The sequence below is a fragment of the Catharus ustulatus genome, chromosome 1 (assembly GCF_009819885.2).
Source record: "Catharus ustulatus isolate bCatUst1 chromosome 1, bCatUst1.pri.v2, whole genome shotgun sequence".
NCBI classification, from domain to species: Eukaryota; Metazoa; Chordata; class Aves; order Passeriformes; family Turdidae; genus Catharus; species Catharus ustulatus.
The window spans coordinates 3,151,965-3,179,538 of record NC_046221.1 but is presented as its reverse complement, the minus strand read 5'-3'; the positions used below and the strand labels follow the sequence as shown (position 1 = coordinate 3,179,538).

Sequence of the window (27,574 nt, the reverse complement as noted above, 5' to 3'; positions counted from 1 at the left end):
TATTAGGAGCTGTATTTCAGAATTCTATCTTTGGGGAAGAAATTCTCATGAATTGCTGGAAAAAGCCATTTTATGGAATATAAAATCAACAATCAGAAGGGTGATTAAACCCTTAGTTTCATCTAAAGTTCATTATGTCTAGCAGGATTTCGATCACTTTTCCAGTGAGTGGTTCATCCTGCCAGTACAAGGCTTTGAGAAGCATCTCCTGCTATTAGAGCCAGGGTAAGGGGATATGTTGGTTTAATCCAAGATGGCATTTCCCATGGAAGTCCTCAGCTAGGAATACTTCACAATGCTCAAAGAGGGGATTTACAACTGATTTCCAAGATAAGGGAGCTTGCAAAAAGATAGAGAGGTTATTTACAGGAACATGTGGTGACAGGACAAAGGGAATGTCTTCAAACTGAAAGAGAATAGGTTTAGTTTGGATATTGGGAAGGAATTGTTCCCTGTGAGGGTGGTGAGGCCCTGGCACAGGTGCCCAGAGCAGCTGTGGTTGCCCCTGGATCCCTGGAAGTGCCCAAGGCAGATTGGACAGGGCTTGGAGCACCTGGGACAGTGGAAGGTGTCCCTGCCATGGCAGGAAAATTGGGAAAATATCTCTTAGGTCCCTCCCAGCCCAATAATTCTATGATACTACAAAAATCCAATTCAGGCAAACTCCAGAATAGTTTTACCCCATGTTGTACAACACATCTTTTGTCCAGCATTCACTCCAGAATGCATCCACTGAGAGAAGGGAATTGTGGATTGTGCTGCTGCTACTTTCAAATCTGCAGTGGGATGTGCTTCCCTCCAGGAGCCAGCAGTGTTAGAAGGTGCCCATATCTTAAATTTCCATCAGCACTTTGAAAGGGATCGATACCTTTTCCTGGCAGTAGCATGGTGTCCAAACTCTGCTGCAGATTGAACCATTGTGGCTGGACTTGAATGAGTTCCCAGTGGCTTCCCCCTTTCACTCAGGGTGAAATGTTTTGAAATCACAGAAGTTTGGGTGCCATTTCCACAGGAAGGCAAAAATGCAATCGAGTGACAAACCTCAGCCCTTTCTGGGGACAGTAACATGTTGGACTGCCAAGCCAGTTCTGTGGGGCCCAGCAGTGATGCAAATCAGTTCTGGAAAAAAATCCATATAATCAGAGCTCCTTCCCAAACCCCTCTATTTTTAACAGAGCATTTTGCAAGTCTTGGCCCTGGTGTGACCAGTTGAATCATTGCTTGGTGAGAACAGGGATCAACAGTGTTGTTTCCATGACAAAGTGAGCCTCTTTTGGCAATGCCCACAGAACAATTTATCATTTCTGAAGCTAACTTTTCAATACTGGAAGTCATAATAGAATTAGTAAAATGTGTGTAATTCAGCTTGAAGTGAGTGATCTCATCTACCTTGTGTATTAAACTTCTCTCTTGCATTATTTTAGAAACAACACTTAGGCAAAGGTTGAATCACACTCTAATTCATCTTTGTGTTGATGTAAAACCATGGCCATGAAGGATTTAATGAAGATTTGCTGGCATTGTTGTTGTTGATTCTTATGTGTCCTTCTTTATCCCTCTCATTGTCACAGTGCCTGATGTGGCATATCCTGAATGGAGTAGGAATGCTCCCATTCACTTTAAAAAAAAAATTTAAAAAATCAGGACTTTGCAGACTTAACACAAAAATGCAGAAGAGGAAAGAACAACCAGTGGTACTGGATTGCCATATTTGACCTGGTCTTTATAGAAATGCAAAGTGAATTCCCATCTCACCATCACATCATTATTAGGATTTCAAGGGAGATTTTCTGATCTGGAGGTTCTCAGGACTGCTCACTTCTGCAGATCCACCGAGTAAACTCATGTAGAGAAATCAAGTTTTTAAGCAGTTGTGAATATTCTTACTGATAATGACCAAAATGGTGTTTTTTTAATAACTGAATTTAGGCAAAATTCAGGTTTTTTTTTTCCGGACTGTTCTGCATGGTTGGTGTGTATATATAATTGTATAGACCGAATTTGTATTATATAAATATATAGGAAAAATATAATTATATCTACCAAATTTATTGTAAATAACTAAGTTGTATTATAACATAATTATTATTAATTTTACCATCATTTCAAGGGAACAGGAAAATAATTAAATACTGGAATTTGTACGAAGCACATACCAGTTTACACCTTAATAAAAACCATGTAAGTAAAATGAAAACTCTGAATTTATTGTACCTCTGTAGTGTCCTGCCAGCTTCTTGTGCTCTCTCAAAACCAAACAGTTATTGACTGTCTTTTGCTCTCTTTGTATCTAAATGAATACACACATTTCTAAACTGAAGTGAGTCAGAATCTTTCACTTCATTGAGAGTAATAAATTTTTCAAAGACCTGTGAATTTCATGCGCTATCGACTTGGATTCTTGATTTTTTCGTAGTATGTGTCAAAACACTCTTTAACTGCACAAATCACTGATCTCTTCTGGGAAACTGAAACCAGACTGTCTCTGCTGAGAGCAGGAAATTGCAAATGTCCTCGAGGCAGAAGAAATGGGATCCTGAGCCTGGAGTCCAAGCTCTCACTGCCATTGGAATCGGGCTCTGCCTTGAGCTGTTGGGGCAGACTTGGCAGATTAAAAGTTCTGCCACTCCCTGGGCCATGGAGAAACATCAAAGCCCTGGATCCTTTCAGGAAAACGTGGCATTAAAGCATCTCTGCATTCAACACACAAACACTTGTTATGAACAATTCAAGCCTTTTTGATTTTCCCAGATTCCATAATTGCCTGTTAACAGGGATGACAGGCAGCTCCTATTCTCTCCTTTGACACTGAGGTTGATGCTGCCTCCTTTTCTTTGCTTGCTGTTTCGGTTTTCATGTTCCCTAAAATTATTTTTTTAAAAAATCTGTTGATGAAAGGCAATGAAGTGGCACAAAGATGGTGATGGGAATTCACATCAGAATATTGTGTCAGCAGTGAGAGGCTGAGGAAAGCTGCAGGGACAGGTGAACACGTGGCTCTGGTGCTCTCTCTGTCCATACCTGAGCCTCCTAAGCCAGACTTACTGGGCTACAGTTGGCTAAATTTAATCAGTTTAGTCAGGGACATCTGACTAGATGTACCAGTCAGTAAAGGAGAACAGTAAAGTCTGAACTTTTAACCTTTGGCTTTCTTTGCAATTGATCAAGTCCTGGCTTTGATACACCTCTAGCAAAGAAGATAACAACAACAACAAAAAAAATGATAAATCACACTCTTGTCTTTTCACTGTACATTGAATCTAAATTTTCTTATCAAATGTCTCTGAGGACAGGGGCATGGTGGGTTTCTTAATATTCTAGAATGGAATAATAGAATAGCTTGAGTAGGGAGGGACCTTAAAGCCCATCCAGAGCCACCCCTTGCCATGTCCAGTCTGCCCAGCCTGGCCTGGGACACTTCCAGGGGCAGCCTGGAATAACCTGTTCCAGTGTCTCCATCATTTGATGGATTTTGGATAAGTGTATGCATCTATGTGTGACCTTTAGCATCCACAATGTCAAGCTGAAGAGCCCTGCAAGTGAACAGTAATTGTGTGAAGAAATAGTTCCTTTTGTTTAGTTACATCCTGCTTGCATAGACAATGCATCGCTATCATCATTAATGTTAATATTAATATACAATTATAATAAAAAGGGCAATATTATTAAATTGCAGCTTTTCTCATCTGTACCTGGTGAACTGTGTAGAAACTGCCACATTTGTGTATTGAGACAAAACCTGGACACTCCTCTCACACTTGGGCAGCTGTGGAGAGTGAACCTTTACCAACAGCAGAACTGTTTTTCTTGCTATTTCCCTTTTATCTTTTTAAAATATATTCTAAGAACTTGAATGCCAGCCAATGCAATTTTTTCTATATTTGGGGCAAAAGCCCTTATGTTCTTGGCAGATCCTGGAGATTTGTGACTTTTTGTCTTTTCCAGGCACTTGGGAGCCCTTAGAACAGAACTGTGTTTGTTTTGAAAACAAACAAATTTAATATGGTCTTGGCTGGTGTGTCCCCCAGGGGAAAATAGCTGAAATTTATTACTGGGACCTTGGAGATGATGAAACTGTGCAGCATTATGAGTTCCTACAAACGGTGAGGAAGGCTTTCCAGGAGAGTTCATCAGGAAGCCTCTCTAGAAATAGCAGTGGTGGCTTTCAACATTTACAAACAAAAGTGTGCAGATGGTTCAGAGCATCATCCCACAAAAAAAAGCACAGCACAAGCACCACCACACTGGATTGATACTCACTGAATAGTGTGGGTTAGAAAAGCTTACAGATAAATCTCATTCCATCCCCTGCCATGGCAGGGACACCTCCCACTGTCCCAGGTTGTTCCAAGCCCTGTCCAACCTGGCCTTGGACACTTCCAGGGATGCAGGGACAGCCACAGCTGCTCTGGGCACCCTGCCCTCACAGGGAACAATTCCTTCCTAAGTCTTGATCTGAATCTCCCCTCTTTTATTTTAAAACCATTCCTCCTTGTCCTTGCCTGGGTAGAAGTTTCTCTCCCTCTTTCTTATAAGCCACTTCAGCTGCTGGAAGGTTTTCACCTGCCCTGGGATTTGCTCTCAGGTTTTGTTGGTTGGTGCATCCCTGATCCAAACTCTTCACTCCATTCCCTGGGATGTGAGGGGGGAAAAGCTGAACTGTGCAGATGGGGCTCCAAAATAACCCCAAAAGAGATTAAATTGGGGTATTTCCCTGTTTGCTTGTCTGATAAGGACAGCAGGTCACACATCCCTTCCTCTGTGCTTTGCCATTGTCAAGAGTGAAGGAAATGAGGTGGGAAATAAAATAACAAAATTGTTCCAGCGAGCACCTTCAGCCAGGGCACTGATTTTCATGGGGTGGGATTTGAACCTCACTTGTGCCCCTATAAAGTGATCTCATCAAATCTGAGGTATTGTTCTCCTTGGATTGATATTTCCTGATCACTGTCTGCTATAGGAATGAAATCCTGTCTTGATATCCAGAAATGGGTCACATCCATATTTTGTTGCTGCTTTGGGATTGCCTGGATTGTGTTGGCTGCAATGTTCCTCTCATCAACTCAATTTTTTATTCCCTTCTTTTTTCCCCCCTTTACTTTTTTCTTGTAGTGGGCTGAACTAGAAAGTTAAAGATAGAAAACAGAAGAAAAAAAAAAATTTGCACCAAGTTAGCCTGGTTTATTTGACATTGTATTATTTTTGTCAAAAGAATTTGCCTTGAATTCTCCGGAAATAAATAAAGGTAACACTGAGGAATGAACAGGGTGACAATAAGAGAAACCAGCATTTAATTTGGTTTAGATTCCAGAGAGATTTTAATGAACTGTGCAAAGAATTCTCATAACAAACTGGTGGAAGATCAAACCAAGCCTAAATTTATTCCTAAATCTTCTTTAAATTATTTCTGTACTTAGAGATACTCTTGTTGAGTTTTATGTGAAGAAGGAATTCAACAAAATAAAACAAATATGTTAGAAATCACATTTTGATAGGGAGAAAAATATAAAACTCCCAAATAATTTATGAGAATTCAGCCTTAGACCTGCTAGAAGAAAAAAGAGGAGTAAAAGTAAAGAAGAAAAACAGGAAAGAGAATGAAGTTTGTTACAAATTTTTTCTCAGCTTTAAATGATTATTTTCTTTCTTCTTTATTTTATTTTATTATTTTATTTTATTTTATTTTATTTTATTTTATTTTATTTTATTTTATTTTTTCTTGTAATGAGATCTTAAAACTTACTGACACTGACACTTTCTGATCACCTCACTATTTGAATTTTCTAACTGGCTTTTTTTTTTTTTTCCCATATTTCAGGTTGCAGCAACTCATTCCAACTGCATCATCAAAAAGGAGCAAGAGACTTGTCTGGAGAAGATCCGGAGGGCCACAGCCCTGAAACCTCTCAATGACTCTTCTCCAGGTGAGTTTAAGATCCTGCACCTCCAGCTGACAATTTAAAGTGTTTTTCACCATTCCCTGCCATGCCTGGAGGGATTTTCAGCTCTGTCAAACACTTCATGGTAAGAGGAGCATCACTGCTGCTGAATGAGCTTGGGGAAATAATGATAAAATAATAAATATTCAATCCATTGGGTGCATAAGAACCATTCCTGGTTATTATCAGAGGTCAGGAATTTCTTTATTTTGGGTAATGGAGGTATGATATGTCTGCAAAACTAATAATAATAATTTTAAAAAGTAAATTAATAAGAAAGGATGCCTGGATGATTTTTGCCTTGATGACAGCTTTGGGGACAGGAAGGACACAAAGTGCTGCTCTGGAGCAGCTCGTTTTCCTTCCTGATCTCAGTAATAATTTGTGTATCTCTCACATGATCTGGAGCCTTTACAGGGATTAACGTTGTGGTGTCTGCAATCTTGATGGAGGAGACTTGTGCTGCTGCTGAGATAAGAAACTGAGGCAGCAAGGAAAGAAATTTATAGTTTAATATCCTGTCTTATTTTCTCCTGACTGCAGCAGGAGCTGCCTGTGGCCAGCACCAAGGAGAGAAGGGCAGAGAATGACAAAGAAACTAATTGGAAATCAGGGTCCATTTACTGAGTCCTGTCCAAGCTGCTTGTGCTGTGACTGGAATTGATAAAACCGCAGAGAAAAGCTGATAAAACACATTGTGTGTGATAAAAAGGGGAGGTTTTTCTTTTCTTCCCTCCTTTTTCTTGCAGTGCATTTTAGTGCTGAAGCAGGTATCTGTGTTACCAGGGTCCTCCAGAGTAACCCATTCCTGCATTTTAAATGCCAGGAGTGTTTCCATCAGAGGAGGGTTTCCATCAGGGTCCTGCTGTTCATCTCACTCAGAAATTCATTTCTGTTCTGCCAGATGAACTTGGGGTGTGGTGGAAGTGAGGAAAGCTCAGTGTGCTTCAGGGAGTTCATCTCACCCCCAGGGATGTGTTTTTGAGACCCTCTTCGTGCTTTACAGAAGAGTTTCCCAATATTCCAGAAGTGGCATGAGCAATGAAAAAAGGGGAAAAGCTTTTTCTTGTGTCCTACCCCCAGAATGGTGCCAGGAGCTGATCATGAGACCTGTTCCTTATGCAATGGCTATTGTTTGGGTTCAGGAATTCATAGAACTCCCCAGGTGAGAAGAGACCATTTCACCAGCCAGCTTTTATCTCCTTATCACCAAATCCAGAATGACCCTGGCAGCTGGGCACTGTTCACACTGAACTCCTCCCCCTGCCTGCTCCAAATGGAAAGGACAGAGAAAAACGAAGCCCAGAGCCACTGGAAAGGCTTTTTCATCTCAGTGTGCTGGGATTGCATCACCCACTCAGGCAGGAAGGGACTGGATGCTTTCAGGCTCTCAGAGCACAGCCCAGCTGCTCCCTGCTCTGCTCCCCCAGTATTTGCAGGCTGAATCACTGGGAAGATTTTCCCCAGCTCATTGAGCATCTTTTAGTTGTTCCCCACATCCTGTGGCAATGAGTTCCACAGCTGATGTGGCTTAGAGTAAAAAAAAAAAAAACATATCCCCCCTCAAGAGATTAATCTTCCAGTGAAGGATTCTGGTGTATTCCTTGTTTGAAATCCATGGATCCTGCTTGCTTCCCTCTTTTTCTCTGCATTTAAATTATTTTTTAAAATTTTTTGTAGACATTTTTAAAATTTATTTCATTTCACCTCTGAGACTACAGAATTTCACTCCAAGCCCTGACCTCAGGACTCACCTTTCATTATTTCATGATATTTATTTCAATCCAGATCCTGCCGCCCTCATTCCCAACAAAGCTTTATTTCTCTCCTTAAAGGATGGGATATCAAAAAAATTCTACCAGGTCCTTACTGGCTGAATTTTTGGGAGATGTTTCACCACAAAACTCTCTGAATTTGCAGTAACTCTCCAGAAATTAAGCAGTCGTAAGTGCAGGGTGTTGATCCCTCTTGGATTTCTCCTGCTGCACACAAACTGGTTTTTTATTTGGGAAAAGTAAAAATTGCCCCATATAATTTTTTTTTATATTCACCACCAAGACTTACTAATGATGGCAGTTAGTGAAGAAATATTATCAGCTTGCTTTTCTTCAAAGAAAGAGAAAGATGGGGAATAACTCCCTTGCTTGTCAGAAACAGCTGAAAGAAGGAAGAAATCCCTCCTGACTGCTGAATAAAAATCTGTTTATTCAGAGTAGAAGCACACAATCACCTCTTTGACTACATGAAAATTCCCATAGAAAAATTCAATATATATATTTTTATTATGTATTCAACATATATTTTTTTATATTAAATATATAATTTTTTTTTTTCTCCTCAGTGGGGCTACAAGGTCTGAAATGGGATCATGAGCTTTTAGAAAGTCTGTAGGGGCTTTGTGAACATGGTCAAGTTACTGTGACTTAAAAGAAAAATCCTCCTTTAATGGTCGGTGACACAAAGAGAGTCATGTACAGAACTTGGGTCTGGGACATGAGCAGTCTCTCTACTCTGTATTTTTACAATATTTAGAACAATATTGCAAAATATTTGGGTTCATGAATCCTTCTCCATGGTGCAGAATGTGATAATGGTAAAGCAGATTTTCTCTTGTTTTCTGCTCTGGTAATTCTCTGCATGGGAAGCCCCATCCTTGGGTGGCAAGAACAGCTGATGGGTTCCCACATTTTGCCAGAATTCAGCTCTGCTGCCGTGGCTTTACCCCCTTACGGTGTTCAGTGAGCACAAAAATCCACCCAATGGGGTTTCTGATGTTTCCTCCTTTCTCTCCCACTCATGCCCAGATGTTCTGCTCATTACTTCTTCATCCTTCTCAGCGCTGTTTTCTCTCCTTCTGCTGCTGAGCCATGCCTTTAATGCTTCAGAAGCAATGATTGCCTTGAGATTTTTCTGTTTGGTTTGTTGTTTTTTTCCCCATTCGTTTTATGATGGATCCTTCCTCTTAAATGCTTTAAATTCTTTAGGAAACTTTATATGAGAAGAAAAAGGGGGCATGTGCTGACCCTATGTGTCTGTTCCCGTTCAGTCATCACTTACAGCCTGAATGGAAAAGAGAATTTGAAGGAAATGAAATCTCAGCAGGACCCAGAATCTGACTCCCTTGCTCTGGAGAAGGAATTAAACTGATAAAGGGGAGTAATGAAAGCCAAAGGCAGACAAGAGAGGAAGGAGAGCAGTGATTACTTCATACTCAACTTCCCCAGGCAGTGGTGCCAGGCTATTTCTTACATCAGTGTTTCCAATTTCCTTTGTTTGAGTTTTTTATCCCTGTCCTACTGTGGAGCTGCCCCAGTTTGTGCTGGACCCTCTTCTAAGCTCTCCCCAGCCCAGCAGATCAGAATTGATAAATCTTGCTGCTGATCCACAAGCACCCCTTTTTTATTTTCATTTCTCCCATCCAGACTCTTCTGACCTGTTCCCAGCCCTGGGGCTAGGAAAGACTGACACAGGAGTTACTCAGATATTAATGACAGTTTCCTGGGTTCTGTGCATTTAGCAGGGGATTTATCTAATTAAGTGTTGATACCTGCAATTGCATCTGCACTACAAATGAGCAAGTCACCTTCCTCAGTTTGTAGCTCTGGATGTCTACCAAGCAGAGCCTGAGACATAATTTATTTCACCCTCAGCACAGATTAGATGATGTCTGTTTTTTCTCTCTGGACACGTGGCATAAATTGTGACCATGTCAGCTCTAAATAATCACATTTAGGTATCTAATGATCAGACAAACCCCACCTTTAGCTCCTGTCTTTGTTATATTGACTAGGCCATGCTGGAGGTCTGGATTACCCCAGAAATCTGAATTGTGATGGAAAGAACCCTGCTGATGAAATGAAGAACCGTAGATTGGCATGAAATAATTTTCCCAGCCTGTTCCCTGTCTGACTTTGCACTGTTGGAACCAGATATTCCAGACTTGTCCCTTGAATGTGGCTCTTTCTCAAATGATGGCAGAGTTCCTTGGGTGATTTGCAGATTTGTGTCTACAATTCAGTGTTCAAAGTGCTGAAAATCCACTAACCTGGAAGGAGCCAAGGTGTGACAACACTGAACTCAGCACGAGAATTTGAGTAGAATTTGAGTAGAATTTGAGTAGAATTTGGATAGAATTTGAATAGAAGAAGAAGTGATGAGGCCTCAATGTGGTTCATGGCCCACTGTCAAATCAATCTGTAACTTGCAGCCCTTGTTTTCCAGTCCCACTCCTCCTGTCCTTCCTCTGAAAAATGTTGAGAGGAAGCAACATTCCCTGGCATATTTGGAAGGAAATAAAGATTTGAAGGGATGTGATGATTCCTTCAAGGAATCACATTGAATCCTTGTTAAAAGTTACCCTGTAAATCAACAGGAAAGGAATTGGTGAGGGCACCACAAGGGTAGGAGATGGTGATTAGGAGGCAGTGTGGTGATGCAAGGAGAGATTTTGAATTATGTTTCCATCACACAAAGATGATGGAGCAGGGTGGGTTTTTTTTTCAGTTTCTCATTTTTTATGGAGTGTTTCATCAGCCTCTTGTTCTCTCAGAGCCTTTGAATTATCTGCTGTTATTTCCCCTGGCACCACTGGGAAGACATTACTTCACTGTGTCTCCCTTATTGAAGCAGCTGTGCCCAAGAACAACAGGACTAGGACTGAATCCAAGCTAATGAATTCCTAGAGTTGGAAGGGCACAGACAAGAAAATGTCTCTACACCTGAAAGTTTTCTCTGTGGCTGATTTTAAAGTACAGACCTGGATAGCTTTGATCTCTGTGGATACCTCTTCCCTTGGTCAAAGATGATTTTTTTTTTGGCACTGACTGATTTATCCATGTGACACTGCATAAAGTGTCTTCTACTTCATTCACATTAGAGCAAGGAAGGACTTCAAGGCAGAAGCCAGGGACATGTGATGGCAGACACGAGGTCTGTGCTTATTTCTCTTATTTCTTTATCCACTCTGTAGAGTTTTTGTCTGAACAAATCTCCTGTGCACCTTTTAGGACCCAAACTGTGATCAAACTTGGCTTTTTCTCAGGCAAATGCAAGGAAAAGTGCTTCACTTATCTCTGTGTTCCAAGCATTGATTCATTCTTTAGTTCTTTGAATTTCTCTGGATTTATCATGATGCTTTTTAGATGTTTTTGGGAAAGGGGGAATGGCTCTAAGTGAAGAGGGCAGATTTAGATTAAATATTGGGAAGAAATTGTTCTCTGTGAGGGTGGTGAGGCCCTGGCACAGGGTGCCCAGAGAAGCTGTGGCTGTCCCCAGATCCCTGGAAGTGTCCAAGGCCAGGCTGGATGGGAATTTGAGCAGCTGGGAACAGTGGAAAGTGTCCTGCCCATGGCAGGGCGTGGGAACTGGATGAACTTGAAGGTCTCTTCCAACCCAAACCATTCTAGGATTCTATAAGTTTGTTCACCTGATAGAGTGGATGAATTCCTGTCACCTCAAAATGGATTTATAAAGTAGAGAGATCTTTATCAGTGCTAGATACTGAAACTGTGTTAATGGTCAAGAGGTCAAAATCAGAACCTGGAACTCACTGACACTTACAAATACTTACAGAACTCACACTTGCCCTGTTTTTACATCCACCTTCTGCTGAGAAGGTTGCATGATAAATGCCCATTTTTTTTTTGTGTTGCCTATTAGCACAATCATTGTGGAGGTCTGAAGCTGGGTTGGATTAATCCTATTGGTGATAATGACCAAAATCTTCATTTTTCAAGGCATAAACCAAACTTCTGGCTCCATAAAGAATCCTTTCCTCAAATGGAGCAGCTGAAGCTAAAATGGTTGATGCTGACCTACTGTGAATTCACATATCAGTGAGGCTGAAAGCCTGGAAGTGCAGTGCCCTTGGGAAAGTTCAGGATCAGCTTTGTCAGGGGAAAGAAAGGGTGTTGTGTCACAGTCAAACTGCCCTGGAATAATCTAAGGAAAGGTTTTATGCTAGACATGGCTGCAGACAGGAGAAACCTCAAATGGATGAACCACCACATTTCTGGGAAAACCCTCTAGGATGTTTCTTTCTCACCCCTCTTCATTACACAACCAAACTATATTTACGTAGATGCTCAGCCTGGGGAGGCAAACAGTACAAGAATTTTTCTGGTGAAAAACTCCTGGAAAAGGGGATTCAAATACCATCCACATTTCACCCTGCACATAATATTAATGGCAGATGAGCAGGGATATTCCTTTAGCATTGTAAATGTCATGGTGCTGGGACCAGAAATAATGTTTGTGTGCTCCTACAGCTTTTTCTTCCAGGCCCAGCTGGATTGCCACTACACTGGGAATGTCTGAACCATTCTCCATCAGGGATCAGAGTGTGGTTGGAATTGTGTGTGTTTAATTTTCAAGAAAATAATTCCTAAATACAGTATCCCCTCGTGTTCAGGGCTGTCCATGGGATAGTGCAAAGCCATGGCAAAGGGGGTGTGCAGGGCCACAGGTGTGTCCTGCATCACCTGGCACAGCCCTGCCGTGGATTGTCCCCAGCACACAGGAGAGATGTGGTTACTTCAGTCTCTGCCATCAGGATCTTAACCTCAAACCCTACAAGTTCTTTTTCACTGCTTTGTCTCCAGGGATGGAATTTCTCTCTCTGGATTTTAGTGAAAAACACCTCAGTTCTCTGACCTAAACAAAGTTGGAAGCCTATGGAGCCACAGGTCCTTCCTTGGAGCTTTTCCTTTCCAGCTCTGATTTGGGGATAAAGTGTATTGTCCTTTTTCTCCCTCTCCTGACTCAAGAGGATGAGTTAAGCCCTATGGACTCTAGCCTGGTTAGAGCTTAGGCAAGGTGATCATCAGCCTGGGGATGCTCAGGGAAGATGACTCAGAGAAAAAGATGCAAAAATTGCTGTAATGGGGCAGAAATTTCTATTATCTCCTCAGGCAGCAGGAACACATTGGTGGTTTAAACAAGGACAGCCACCTTTGCTGATAAATCTGAGTTTAGTCATCTTCTCAGCATTTGCTGGACTTCCATTCAGGAAAAAAAAGGGAAAGAAAAGTAGTGGAATTTAAAACCTACACCTCTAAAAACACCATTAGCTGTGAAACACGTGTATGAGCTGCTGTTCCATCCCTTAGTGTATTCATTGTGGTAATTCCCACCTGGTTCTTTCTAAGCCATTACTTTTGTCATCTCCAGAATTGCCAGGAAGTCCTTGTGTAATAGGCAAGGAACATAAGTTAAAAGAAAATGAGAGGTGAATTAGAATTTGTCCAGGCAGCTGGGTAAGATAATGACTCGGATAAGATGAGTTTCTGGGAACCAGATTGAATAAAAGTATTTCTCTGCCAGCAGTTTAGTCATTGAAAAATGCAGGTTCAGGTTACATTTTAAAATAATTAAGGCTGAAAAATAGCAACCATTAACAAATTTGGAAAATGAAAATATATGGCCATTTCATATTGTTCTGTTCAACAGAACATTGTTTCAGAGGTATTGGTACTTAAATTGGATTAGGGATAAAAAGTAAAGAAATGATCAAATTCAAGATAAAAAGCTAAAAATGAAATTTCCTCTCTGCCTGTCTGACTCTCTGTTTTCATGTCAGACAAGACGAAAGAAAACCTCTCACTTAATTGAACAGAATGGGATTTTTGTGAGTGGCGTGTTCAAAAATAAAATATGCATTATTTACACAGTTCCACCTGTGAGTTCCTTGTTTCTATGGTGACATCCAGTTCATTAAATCCTCTCTTTTCTTTGGTCCAGACTTGAATATTATCAAGAAGACCACTCTGACCATCTAGTTCATGGTGTACATGATGATCTAGAGCAAAGGGAGCAGATTCTTTCCAGTTCATGCAGAGATTATTTAAGCATGAGGTTTGCCCCATCTATTATTTACTTTCAGTGATTTTTTTAATTTATGTTTTGTTTAGTTTTACTTGCTTGCTTGGTTGGTTTGGGGTTTTTAATGAAAATTTTCAAATACAGAGCAATGCAGCCTGTTCTAGTGGAAAGTGTCCCTGCCCATGGTGGGGTGGGATGAGGTGATTTTTAAGGTCCTTTCCAACTCAAACCATTCCATAATTCCTTGATTTTAGATGCCTTTGCAACTGATTTTACTTCTGGGACATGGATACTCTTCTAATTCATCTTGCCCCAAACCATTGTGAGCAGCTCATGTAATTGCAGTCATGTTTTACCAGAGCATTGCAGTTAAAAAATGAATGATGAGCAGCAGTAAAACTTCCCCAATTAAAGAGTGATGGTTTCATCTGTCATATCTGCAGAGTCATGAGCAGCTGGAAGCTGTGAGAATGTGCACTCATCGAATTTTTAATGTCTGTAGTTCCATGGCTAAAAACAAAATCTCCAAAAACTGTGAAGGAGCCATCTGAATTATGAGTGATAATTGATGAGTGATCTGTGATGGTCAGCTTCTCTTAAAGCACTGCTCTATCCCAGCAGGCAGCTGCTGCACTTTTCCCTAGGCCTGGAAAAAAAATGTTTTCTTCATGGAGATTGTGTTTTCATGAAGGTCCTGCAATCCTGTTGTGCTTCTGCAAAAATGAGTGAGTCAGGTGTCAGACAACTGGATCTTCTTTTCAAAGGGAATTCAATGAAAATCTCTTCTGTTCCTATTCCCATGGCTTGTTCTGTGTCTGGCTGCTGGGTTTTCTGACAAAGCAAGGCTCTGCTGCTGCTCCAGCCTGTTTGTGTCCCTGAGAAAACACAGCAGTGAGAGACAGAGCTCCATCCTTGCTGCAGGCAATGGCAGTTGTCTGGTTTCTAGGATCTTTATTTCCAGGGACGAGACATGGAGTCAGAACTGATGGACTTGGTGTTTCTCCTCTCTGGCAGTGATTACATTTCAGAGGAACCCTGGATAACCCTAGACTTTTGCTTTCTAGTGTCCAATAAGGGGAAGAGAAATAGGGAATTACTTTGGATATTTTAAGGACCAGATGCAGGTGCACATAAACACAAGAGTCCCTGTGGTCCTTAGGGTATCCAGACATTCTCAGATGGAGCCTTGAGAAGGTTTGTGTCTGTCCAGACTGGAAACTCAGTTCCCTGAAAAACCTAAGGTTGCAGTACAACCTTACCTTTGTTAAAATAAATTAAATCCTGAAAGTCAAAGTACCTGACAGAGCTTCCAAAAAATCCTGTGTCCAGTTTAAGCCTGTCACCCAGGCTCCTGAATAACCAGTGATGGAAAATAGAAGACTTCAAAGTGCAGATAATTGCTCAGAGACACTTTCATTTCCTTAATTTTTCTCTGGAATTACTTTCAAAACTTCAGTAAATGCATTGACTTCATGGAATGGAGTGGAAGGTGAGACACTGATGGTGTAGTTAAAGATGTCTCTGATCACTGTAGCAGATTTGGACTAGATGATCTTTCAGAGCTCCTTCCAACCCAAACCAATCCATGATTCTCTGAATCTCAGACAAAAAAAAAAAAGAAAAAAAAAAGAAAAAAAAAAGGAAAAAAGGAAAAAAACCAAAACCAAAACCAAACCAAACCAAACCAAAAATTTTTTTTTTGCTGGAGGATATTAACCAAGCTATATAAAATATGCATTGATTAGAGACACAAAGAAGAGAAAAATATTCCTAAAGTGAATAATTCTGAACTGTTTGTAACAGAGAAAACACAGGATTACTGCACAGCACATCCAGGAAATTTGGTTGCTTTAGTCAGATTACCTAAAGGCAAGGAGAGAACAGTACAGCAATAAAGGACAGTACAACAAAAATTTATGATCCCTGCTTGAGCTTATAAAGCCTAGAAGGATGTAAAAGATGCTGATATACACATTAATATATACAAAATACAGATTTTGATCCTTTCCTTAATTCTTCAGCTTTGGGCTTCTGCAGCTAATTAATTCATTAACTATGGCCAGTGAATATAACAGGATCTACCAATAGAGACTGAAATTAGGACTCTGTGTTAAGGGCATGCTTATGGCCCCAGTGTGATGGGAAATCTGTAGTATCTGCCATTCCCACTGTAACAGCTCCCCATTTGGAATGACAATCAGGATCCCTTGCTGCCCCAAAGCTGCCTTCCCAGCCCAAGGACAAAAGCTGTTTTTGGGGGAGTGTCTCATGAGATGCATTTCCAACATCTGCTTTCCAATGAGGACAGTGCTCTGCAGAGCTGCCTGCTCCTGTCTGTCCCCACAAAAACTTCAAATGCAGATGCTGGTCCATTAATTCTCATTCTGGAAAGCACTTTGGCCAGGTTCTGCTTCCTTTGTTCATGGGAATGGTTCCCTGTACTTGGACCTGTTGGGAGAGCAATAAAGGTGATAGGAGCAAAGAGGATTGGGAGAAACTCCTATGGCATTCTGTTGATAACTTCCATGGCTTTCTTTTGATAACTTTGATTGGAAGATTTTTTTGTGCCCACTTAAAATCACCTCTTCACCAGCTCTTGGGTTTCTGGAGGAACATTCTGACATGTTAGGTAAAATCACTCCTTCTTCTATTTGCCTGTACTCTAGGATCACTTGGAAAATTCTAGCTGTGAATAAAACTTTATTAGACCAAAGACTCAAGAGAGTCTTCTTAGCCTGTTCTTACCATGAAATATTTTTTCTTGTGAGATTTCACCACACACTGATATTCTCACAGAGGTGGCCAGTGCTTAAAACTGCCCAGCTGTACAATTTCATTTCTTGTTGCAGCTTCCTCTGTGCTACATGCACTACTTCTTAATATACCTCACAAACTTAAGCCAAGAACTTCATTACAGGGAACTGCCTACTCAATAATACATGCAGCTGAATAAGTGTAATCATTTGGACTCCTGACAGGCTGTGCATATTGATTTTTCCTCAGCAAAATGAAACTGAAGCACAGTAAGTTAAATCATCTTCAGATGGACGAGCAAGTTACAGTGCTGTAACACGTTTTTAACTGCTTTGTTTGCTAAGTGGCAGAAAAATCCCTGTAAATACTTATCTCAGCATGGCAAAAACGAGATAATTCAGCCCCATTTACCCTCCAAAGCAGCTGCACAAAGTCACATTCACATATTCTATGCCCATGGCAGGGGAATTGGAATTAAATGGTCCTTAAGGTTCTTTCCAACCCAAACCATTCCATAAATTTCAACTCCCTGAGCCCTTACTAAGCTTTATTTTTTTTTCCCACAAAGTTCTTGGCCTTTTCCACCGCTGGAAGAACAAGGGAGGAGGAACTGTGGGTCCAATTTCATTGTATTTTTTTTTCTAGTTTCTGTGCAAAGGAGGATGAGGGTGGGGAAGGGAGATCCTTGGCTTTGCCCATGAGCTGCTGTCCAGCACTGCTGGCTCAGAGTGGACGTGGTAATTTGCTCCTGGAAAAAGGCAGGGAATGAAAAATGTGAAATTCCTTCCCCCCAAATCCTCACAAGAAAAGGAGGAAACAGGGAAAATTCTGTCATGTGATTTTTCCAGTCCTTTGTAACAGAAATTAAGGAAGAAGAACTCATATTTTGTTTTGGGGGTCATAAAGGTTAATATGTGGCAATATTTCATTCCAGAGAGGAGAATTTTTCATACTGTGCAAGAAAAAAATTAGTTTGACCTGTGCTGTTCTGCTTCCCAGCTTGAGATTTTATTTTCTAATATGAGTTCCACCAGAGAAACAAGTTATTATGTAGTGGTAGAATTCTTTTTTGCTCTTGGGTTTAAAGGTAAAATTAATCTAATTTTAGCTGGATAAAAGCAGAATATTTGCTTAAAGTGGACATGTAGGCCCTCCTATGAAAAAAGAAAAATTAAAGTAAAAAGAGAAAAAAAGTTGATTTGACCAGCCTATGTTTGATAAATATTTTAAGAAAATATATTAATTTAAGATACCTTAGAAGTAACACAGAAGACCTTCTGCCCTACTGATGTGTCATCTGATTTTCCTGCATTTCCCATCAACAGGAATGTTGAATGTTGGAGTCCATTTTCTTCCCAGTATAACCATTATTCCTGCAAAACAGTTGGGAAATAATAGAGCTCAGAAAACTTGCTGACAAGACTTCAAATGGATCTGTTAAAATAAATGTTCTTTCCTCCTCTTTTCCTGTGTGAATTTTGCTCCTGGATGCCATGAAGGCTCACAATTTTGACAGTTCAATGAATGCATAATGTCTTATAAATTATTTACAGAGGAATCAATGTAATTACCTGTCTCTTGCACAACATTGTAAACATGGAGTTTAGAGGCATTTTTAGTTTTATCTTGAATATTTTTGAGCCTCAAGCCCTGTGGAAATACCCAAAAGCCTCACTTCCCACCTAATAAAATATTTATAGCTATGATCAGCTTGTTTTTTAAACTTTGACAAGTCACACCTTTAAAATTTTGATGATTCCTTAAGTAAACACATTTTTTACCAAAATGAGAGCAGCCAATCCCCAGCTGGCAGTGGAAGGGTTCTGCTGTCAGCACCAAGAACAGGTGGAATTCTGCTGCTCTCCATCCCATCTCAACTCCCACTGAATCCAACAGGCATTTTTGGCTTGTGTTTCAGTGAGGACAACTGTGCTGGGCTCTGTGTTTAGGGGAGAAATGCCCCCCTTGGGGAAAAATTGCATCACTGGCTGCTAGACATCTAAATTATTGGCTAAATTAGCTGGTGAGTCTCCCAAGACTCTTTGCAGAGTTGATAGATACAGAGATTTACATCAGTTTGCATATTAAAAAGCCTAAATTAAGGTGCCTCAATAAGCAAAGCTGAGTCCCACTGAAGGCCTGCCCATAATCTCAGAGCTGAGCTGCCTATTTCACTTCGCAGTCCTGGAATTCCTCTTTTTTTCAATGTTCATAGATATTCTTTTGGTTTTCTGGTCGGTGTTTTGGTTGTTGCGTTGTTTGGGGCTTTGGGATGATTTTTGTTTATTTGGTTGGGGTTTTTTTTTTTTTTTTGAGGGTGTTGTTGCTTTGGGTTTTTTTGTTTTATTGGGTTTTGTTTGGTTTTTTTGGGGGGGTGGGTTGTTACTTTGCTTTTTTTTTTGTTTTATTGGGTATTCTTTGGGTTTTTTGGGGGTTGTTGCTTTGGGGTATTTTGTTTTATTGGGTTTTCTTTGGTCTTTTGGGGGGGTTGTTGTTTTGGGTATTTTTGTTTTATTGGATTTGGTTTTTTGGGGGTGTTGTTGCTTTGGGGTTTTTTTGGTTTATTTGGTTTGGTTTGGTTTTTGGGGGTGTTGTTGCTTTGGGTTTTTTGTTTTATTGGGTATTCTTTGTTTTTTTGGGGGGTTGTTGCTTTGGTTTTTTTTGTTTTATTGGGTTTTGTTTAGTTTTTGGGGGGTGTTGTTGCTTTGAGATTTTTTTTGTTTTATTGAGTTTTGTTTGGTTTTTCGGGGAGTTTGTTGTTTTGGATTTGGCGTTTTGGTGAGTCTTGTTTGGGTTTTTTTCTTGTTTTTCTTGTTTTTTGTTGTTTTTTGGTAAACCAAGTGGGAACTTTACATAAATAGTTGGACATTGGTTAAACAGCATCATTTTCACCCTTCAAGAGCAACCAGTTGAGTCCTGAGGACAAACACCTGCAGATGTTTCTCTTATTGATCCTTTTCCTTGCCTTTCTGATTTCCCTAAAAGCCATTGCAGCCTTCCATGTCAGCTTGCACTTTTGGTAATCAAGCCATGCATTTCCTGCCCCCACAGCTGCTGGAATCGATTGGTTTGTGTCCTTTTGCAGGAAAACAAATCGAAGGGAGCACAGTGAAACAACACAAGTGCAAATCACAACCCAAACAAAAGGCAAAGCTGGAAGGATCCATCACTGACTGACCAGCCAGGACCTGGCTGAAAAAAATTCTGGACACAGAAGTCAATGCAGAAGGAAATGTTTTAGAGGAAAAAAACCAATTATTAGAGTGTGTAATGAGTATGCCAAAGCCATATGCCAAGAGCAAAGCCAAATTGAAATAATGAACACAAACAATTAATGAAATGCTCTGGAGGATTGTTGGGCATATTTTAAGAATGTGCCTCATCCTTATACCCAAGACAGGAAAGGACTTGAGTCTGCTCCAGGTTTTTGGCCATAAAAAATGATGACAAATGTAATTCCACCCCGTCTCTGCTAACCTGCAAACTGTCCCCACCAGAACCCAGTGTTATCATGACTGAATAATCCTGAATAGAATTAAACAAGGTGCTCCCAGTCAGCAAGACTATTCCATAATTGTCTTCATGCTGGGCAGACCAGAATCACTGATTTGTTTCCCTTTATTCCACTGGATTGAGGACTTATAAAGAGATTTTCCAGTGGTGTGGTTTCAGCAGCTGAGCATTCCTGCTCACATGAATAAGATTTCTCACTTGGGTTATAAACTGAGGGGATTTGTTTGCTTCCTAATTTTTCTTCTACCTGTATCTCAAATAGACTCTGGACAGAGTAATCTATCTGAAGATAAATATAAATATAAAGCTCTACTCTACACCTACATAAATACACACCTACAACTATAAAAACTTACATCTAACTGTGGTTTACATCAGGATTTAATTTTAAATCTGCTAGGTAACACAACATCTGCTCATTCATAGAATACCAGGAGGAAATTTGTTATTGTCTTTATTTATGGCACTGAAGTTATTGTCATCCCTACAAGTCAAAAATTCTCAAGTGACTGAAGGATAAAGAAATTTCTGGATCTTTGTAACTCAAGCACACAGAATTGTGCCCTGTAATACTCCCCAAATTCCTTTTGGATACTTTACTTATGGTTTATTTTGCCTAGGTGCAAGGAAGGATCTCTGTGAAGGCCACAGGTCCCTTTATTTTTTTTTTTTTTCTTATTTTCCATTTTTCCATAATGATTCCATATTCCAATTACAAAATATTGATTACATGTATGCAAATTTTCATAGTTATTTATTACTTCATATGGGAGGGTAATTACCTGCCCACACATATTTGTGAGAAAGACTACAGAAAATTTCCTTCCTACTTGATCTTTAATTCTTTTAAATAGGAAGGGGGGAAGAAGGAATAATAATAATATACTTACCTAATTTTCATACTTTTTTTAAACCCATCTCTAAATTTTCTAAATCAATTAATGTCTGATTCACAGCAGCTTTAGACATGGAGAAACAAATTAGCTCTTTTGGAATTAACTCCTTATTTACAGGAGTAAGCCATAAGAAATTGAGAATGTGCAGGCTTTTTTTTCCCACAAATATTGTTAAAGCCACATTCTTTCTAAAATATTTCTTCCTTCAATGACTCCATCAATGGCTTTTATGGAGGTAGTGAGTAACCCAGCACTGTTGAAGGTTTGATCCATATCTCTGTATGTTCTTGGTGTTTGCCATAAATTGTTGAGACCTCTTGGTAGCCGCTCCCATTTCTTTGTGTATCCCGCCAGCCTTTAGCCAAAGAAAGCCAAACCCATCACACTTCTGGTCCAAAGACAAGCAAAGAGGAATTATCTTGTCTCTATTTATTCAGGTTTTGCATTAGCACAACAGCAATTTTGGGTCTTCCTGTGGTTTTCTGGGCATTTCCACCTGTACCTAAACATCAGAAACACTTCTGACCTCTGCTACGCTCTTTATACCATCTCCAGTAACCCTAGTGAGGCTGGACCACACTGAATTTGCAGTGTTAGATTTTTCCCACTCTCTGACTACATTGTGGGCACTCAAAGAAGTTCAGCATGGAAGAGGAGACAGCTTTGTTAAACCCTGACATTGTGTTCCTGCTCAGGAGCATGAAATGCAGCGTGTGCACATCTCCCTTTGCAGGAGTTGGACTGGACTGCCTGGAGATAATGTATTTATTTCCTTTGTTTCCTCCACTAGACCATAAGGTCCCACGAGCTCTAATAAGGAATTGTTTGACTCACCACTAGAACCATTTCCAGGACATATTATGGAATTTGCACGCTGGAAGAAATTAAGTTGTTTAATTCAGTCATTTCTCACCCTCGGAAGGTTTGAAGGAGTAAACAAGGAACAAATGCCTCTCAGGAGTGTCCCCACTGGCGTCACTCTGGTTACATCAGGAGTGAATTTGGCCCAAGATTGCTATAAGTTATCTTCTCCTATATTTTCCACTGAGATAATTCTATTTATAAACACCAGAAAAGCAAGAAGGTGGGGAACAGGAGTCAGAACACGGAAGGGAAGTTTGATTTTACAGTTCTGGCTCTGGAGAGCCATTTAGATTTCAGTGTCACCATTTGTTGTGGTTTGTTTGGTTTTGTTTTCCAGCTGCAAAAAAGAGCAGAAAATCTCTTTAACACCCAGAGCTACCCTGAAACAAACAAAAAAAAGCAATAATTTTGTAAATTCCTTTTGAGATATCTTAATATATGCATACCACAATTCAATTTGTTTGCTGAAATTATCAATCATATAGACTTGAGGTCAGTTGCTCTTTCCAGTTGTTTATTGCTTGCCTGTTTCCTTTGGTCTGTTTATCCTTTTAGAAACAAAAAAATCCTGACAAATGCTATTGACTGGGCAATTATTAACCTCGGGCTTTGCCTGAATAATTCCTATTGAATTTCCTGTTCTCCTGCACTGGGATTTTTAAGAGTCGAACTCAAAGCCTGTTTCAAGGTTTGTGTCCCATTTTAGTCCCACTCCAGTGCTGTTGTGAGATTAGTTAGAAATGAACAAATCAAAGAAAGATGTTATCATTCTTTTCTTTTGAGACAGAAAAGATTGGAAGCCCTGAATTTATTATTGTGAATCCTCAAGGCTCAAGAGACCTGCTGTTAAATTTTCTCCTCACTTCCTTCCATGCCGTTAAATCCTGTCTCCATTTTCAAAGGAATGCAGACTCCAAATTACCAAAAAGACTGTCTGAAAAAATTTCTACTTTCTCTGTCTCCATGGCAACTGTTTATGCCAGAGATCTTTCCAGATGTCTTCTTCACAGGCCCATAAATCTCATAATGGGCCAAATATCACTCCAAGGGTGGCAAACTGTCAGTGGGCTGCTCAGTTCTCCAGCTTGGGAAGATTTTTTTACCTTTTTAGCGCTAGCTGAAAGCCAGGTTCACTGTGAGCCACATTGTGGGGAAAAAAAATAGATTAAATATATGTATTTTATATTTATTTATTTATTTATTTATTTATTTATTTATTTATTTATTTATTTATTTATATCCAACTCCTTCAACACCAGAAGCACTTGCATGCTTAGATAATATTAAATAAACTATTGACAAAGACAGGCCACAGCTGGCAGTGCTCCACCCTGTTGTCCTTGGTCAATCCCTTTTTATGGCCAGGTTGTGGCCATAGGATGTGACCAAGCTGTGTGGAAGAACAACACTTTTTTATGGTTATTAACCCATCTTCTCAAACTCTGTCTTGGCTTTGCAGCCTTCAGGCAGGATTTTTTACGATGCCCTTCCCAGAAATTAGTCTGAGCCCAGCCGTGTAAGGATTAAAATTCGTGGCAGTTGATGTGTGAGCAGCTCCCTCTCCCCATCTGCCTGGAGAATCCAGGAAAGAGCTGATAAAGTGCAGGATGCCATCTCCTTCCCCTCAGAAGGGAGGGAACTGAGTCAGACCTGCTGCTGGGGGAGAAGGATGATGTTCTGGCTTCCCCCAAAAACCAGGGGAGCAGGTGGTGCCAGGCAAAGCTGCCTCCTGTGAGCTCCCCCATCCCGTGTGCTGAGCGAGGCTGGATTATCTGCAGCTGCTCAGCCTGGCACTGCCTCGCTGCTGGCAGCTTGCAAGTGTCATCCTGTCCTCCAGCAGTGATGGAAAATAAAAATTAAAAAAAAAAAAAAAAAATTAAAAAAAAAAATCTCTTTTTTTTTCCAGTAATTTCACAGAGTCTCCCTGCCTCCCGAACAGCAAAGCAGTGACTTTCTCAGAGAGGAGTAGCCAATCCTTTTTATTATATTTAAAGCAGGTTTTAAAAAAACTCAACAACTCTGCTCGGTTTCCCAGCTTATTGGCTTTTTATTCTCCTGCCTAATTAGACAAAGAAATGTTCTGGAGATTTTGCCAAATTGAAGTTTCCCTTTAAAACTCTTCTGAGCTCACCTAAGGCCAATTGGTTGGCAGCACTTGAAAGATTCTGGAGATGTTCTTGGATGAGGTTTTCTTGGCAGGTATCAATGCAAGAGCAGCAATGAGTGTGACCTTAGAAATAAATATCCTGTGACTGCAAAGAACTGAACAGCTTTAAAAGCTAAAAAAGGATTTACACTTCTCTGTAAATAACAGCTCCTGTAATTTAAAAGCTGGTCTTTGCCATGTATAAAATCTTCAAGGAATAAAAAAGTTATAAAATACAGCATGTTCCATATATCAAGTATTATCTATTTTGTAAAATATTTAATAATATTTATAATACATAAATGTATTATAATAATACAAAATATTTACATCATAAAAATAGGATAATAATATACAAATAATATGTATTTATAATTAAAATATATGTTGAATTTATAAGAAAGTCATATTTTTATAATAATATAATCGTTATTTTATAAAAATAATATTCTATAAAATCTGTTATTGCAATAAAAAAACCTCAGTGTTTTGCATGCTTTCCCTTTTAGTTTTTAATATAATCTATTACTAACTTGGTACATTAGAAGCAAAATATCTCAAATATTTTTTTCTAACATTCTCTTTGATTAATTTAGTTGATATTTGTAAAAGTTCTCTGCAAACAGTGCTGCACTTGTTCCCTGAGAATGTCATCCCATAAAACAAGTCACTTAACTGATGATGCTGCACCACTAGAAATTGCTCTGATGGTTTACAAGTCTCATTACACAAAGGATGGATTCTAAATAATCACAATATAGTTCTGAGTAACTTTATACTGAGGCAGCAGCTGTCTGAGGACAGCTGATGGAAAATACTGAGGTGGGTCAAGTGCTGGGGAGTTGGATCACAGTTTATTTTTTTCATTACCACTCTGGCAGAGAAACCTGGACTATACCTGTTGAATTCCTCTGATTCCAGCTGGTTTAAAGTAAAAATTAGGATTTGTCCCATTGCCTTTTCTAACCAGGGGAAGAAAATCTGCATCTCCAGTGATAATTTATCTTAGAGCAGGTTGCCCAGAGAAGTGGTGGGTGTTCCATCCCTGGCAGTGTCCAAGGCCAGGCTGGATGGAGCAGCCTGGGATGGTGAGAGGTGTCTCTGCCCTTGGCAGGGATGGAATGAGAAGGTCTTGAAGGTCCCTCCCAACCCAAACCATTCCATGATTCTCTGGTTCTAATTACAAACTTTCTAGCAGTGCCCTCCACAGTTGTCTGAATTTTTTTTTTAATTTTTATTTTGTGCACTCTAAAAGAAATGCAAAGCTTCCCTTAGAGTTGCACATAAATCTTTTATACTGATGAGGTGAATAAAAACCAGGTTAGACAGCACAAGGTGCATCTCTGGGCAGCAACTTCATTGCTTGGATAGAAAAAAATACTTCCTGGTGTAATAACTGGGCCAAATAACCAGATGAAAAAGTAGAGTTTGTTTTCATAATTCCAAAATTTATCAGGAGCAGAACTGGGAGGGGAAAAAAGTTATTTTCTCTCTCTTATAACTTACTGTGAAATTCCAGTTGATGTTACTCTGGTATGGTCTGGATTTTCAAATGAAACTAAAGAATTCTAGAACCCCAGAATGGTTTGGGTTGGAAGGGAACTTTAAAGATCGTCTCATTCCCCTCCCTGCCATGGGCAGGGACACCTTCCACCATCCCAGGTTGTTCCAAGCGCTGTCCAGCCTGGCCTTGGACACTTCCAGGGATCCAGGGACAGCCACAGCTTCTCTGGGAACCTTTTCCAGTGTCCCACAGTAAAGAATTTCTAACACTTTATCTAACCCTGCCCTCTGGCAGTGGGAGCCATTCCCTGTGTGCTGTCCCTCCATCCCTTGTCCCCAGTCCCTGCCAGGGGCTCTGAGCTGGGTCTGACAGAGCTCCAGGGCTGCTGCCCAACTCCAGACCCCTCCAGAAACAACATTTCTGTGACAGGAGCTCCTCAAAGACACCTGCACTTTGAAATGTCAATTACTTCTGGAAATCATATCCCCATACCCAGGCCACGCTCAAGCCTGTATTTATTCTGGTATTTACCCAGATTTATGAAGGAACAGAGAGCTGCTATCTCATATTCCCCTCTGTCTGAAAGGCTTTATATGTAGTGTGCCCTTTAGAAGTTATTGTGCACCACATAATTCAGTTTAATATGCTGGTTTGTTACATTAAGTTTCCTTTGATATTACTCTCCTGAAGGCAATACGACCTTGAAGGTGATATTTTAAACCAATAAATGAGGAGAGGAACTGAAAATCAAAACAAGTGCTGTAAGCCAGAAGGGTGGATTTTCATCTACATGAAAATACAGCAGTCTAACATTTATGTAATTACATTTTTTCCTTGATTTGCCAAGGGAACAAATTTTATGCAAATTCTTGTCTATTAGCTCCTATGTATGACTTCATAAATTCCACTGCCCATCACATTGTTACTCCTTTGTTCAGCTCCCCATTTTTGAAAAAAAAGGAGGGTGTTGGATATAAGAAAAATGTCAGAATAGTAATTTTGATAGAGGAGGAGACAGGAAGGAGTTACCCACTTGGTTTAGAGAAGGGAAGGAGTAAATAGGGAATTACTGCACAGGGATTTGCCATCCAAAAACCAACTCTGTTTTGCACCTTCGCTTTCCAAAAAGTTGTCAGGGATGAGAGGAAGCATTCTGCACTAGGGCACCATGAGGACATGGGAGGATGTTGTGGACACTGAGGATTTTAATACAGAGAGTGTAAATGGAGAGGAGATTGAGATATAGGCACCGTAAGGAAACAGGACACAAATCTACAAATCTACCAAAAAGAGAAGTTTTTACACAGTCCTGGTGACACAGTGACCCTGTGTTGGTGAAAGACAACAGGCCCTGTTCTCAGTTGGTTTAAAATTAACTCCATTCCTTCAACTCTGTGAACTTTACCTCTGGGGCTGCCTAAAATCTGGTTTTATATCTATCCACTGGCAAACTGTGACTCTCAAGACAACCCCAGACAGAGGAGAAAAGGAATATAAGGACTGGTGCCTCAATAATTTTAGCTTTTTTACGTATTTGTAGCTTTGCAGATTTTTAATATCTAGCTGTAGAGTTTCTAGCATTTTCTTACACTTTAGAACAGTATTTAGTCTTTCTCACACATTCAGCTTCCTGAAATTCTGTTTGGTCTCAGGGATATCTCCCACTATCTCAGGTTGCTCCAAGCCCCATCCAACCTGACCTTGGACTCCTCCAGGGACAGGACAGCCACCACTGCTCCAGGCAACCTGTTCTAAGATAAATTATCAGCTGGAGATGCAGAAAAGGCAATGAGAGAAAGCCTAATTTTAGAATTTCTAAAGAAAATAATTTTAGAGTTTGTAGCAGAAAAGGATTTCCAACAAGAATGTCCTGTTTTTCACCAACACCTGGGAGACATAAAAAGATAAAAAGTCAAAAGATAAAGAACCCCTTGGAGGGACCCCAGTGGGACAGAGTGGGTTACCAGCACTACCAGGCTCCTATGAGATGCAATTTATAGATATCTTAATTATTAAACTTATAAAAATTATAAAAATCTGATGCCATGCCTGCTCATAGGGGTATTTTGTGCACCTGAAAACTTTCATTCAATGACTGCTCTTTATGTTACGGACCCTAATATTGCTGTGAAGGTTTTTC

The 27,574-nt window shown here is 40.1% G+C and overlaps 1 protein-coding gene across 12 annotated transcripts in view; it reads left to right on the top strand.

Moving 5' to 3' along the window:
- The window catches only part of ADCYAP1R1 (ADCYAP receptor type I), a 138,188-nt gene that overhangs the window by 51,625 nt on the left and 58,989 nt on the right, over positions 1–27,574 (top strand). For all 12 annotated transcript variants that reach the window (XM_033054782.2, XM_033054880.1, XM_033054869.1 and 9 more), the window contains one exon: positions 5,819–5,924. In XM_033054782.2, the coding sequence (XP_032910673.1) occupies positions 5,819–5,924 (106 nt within the window). The remainder of the gene's footprint in view (positions 1–5,818; positions 5,925–27,574) is intronic.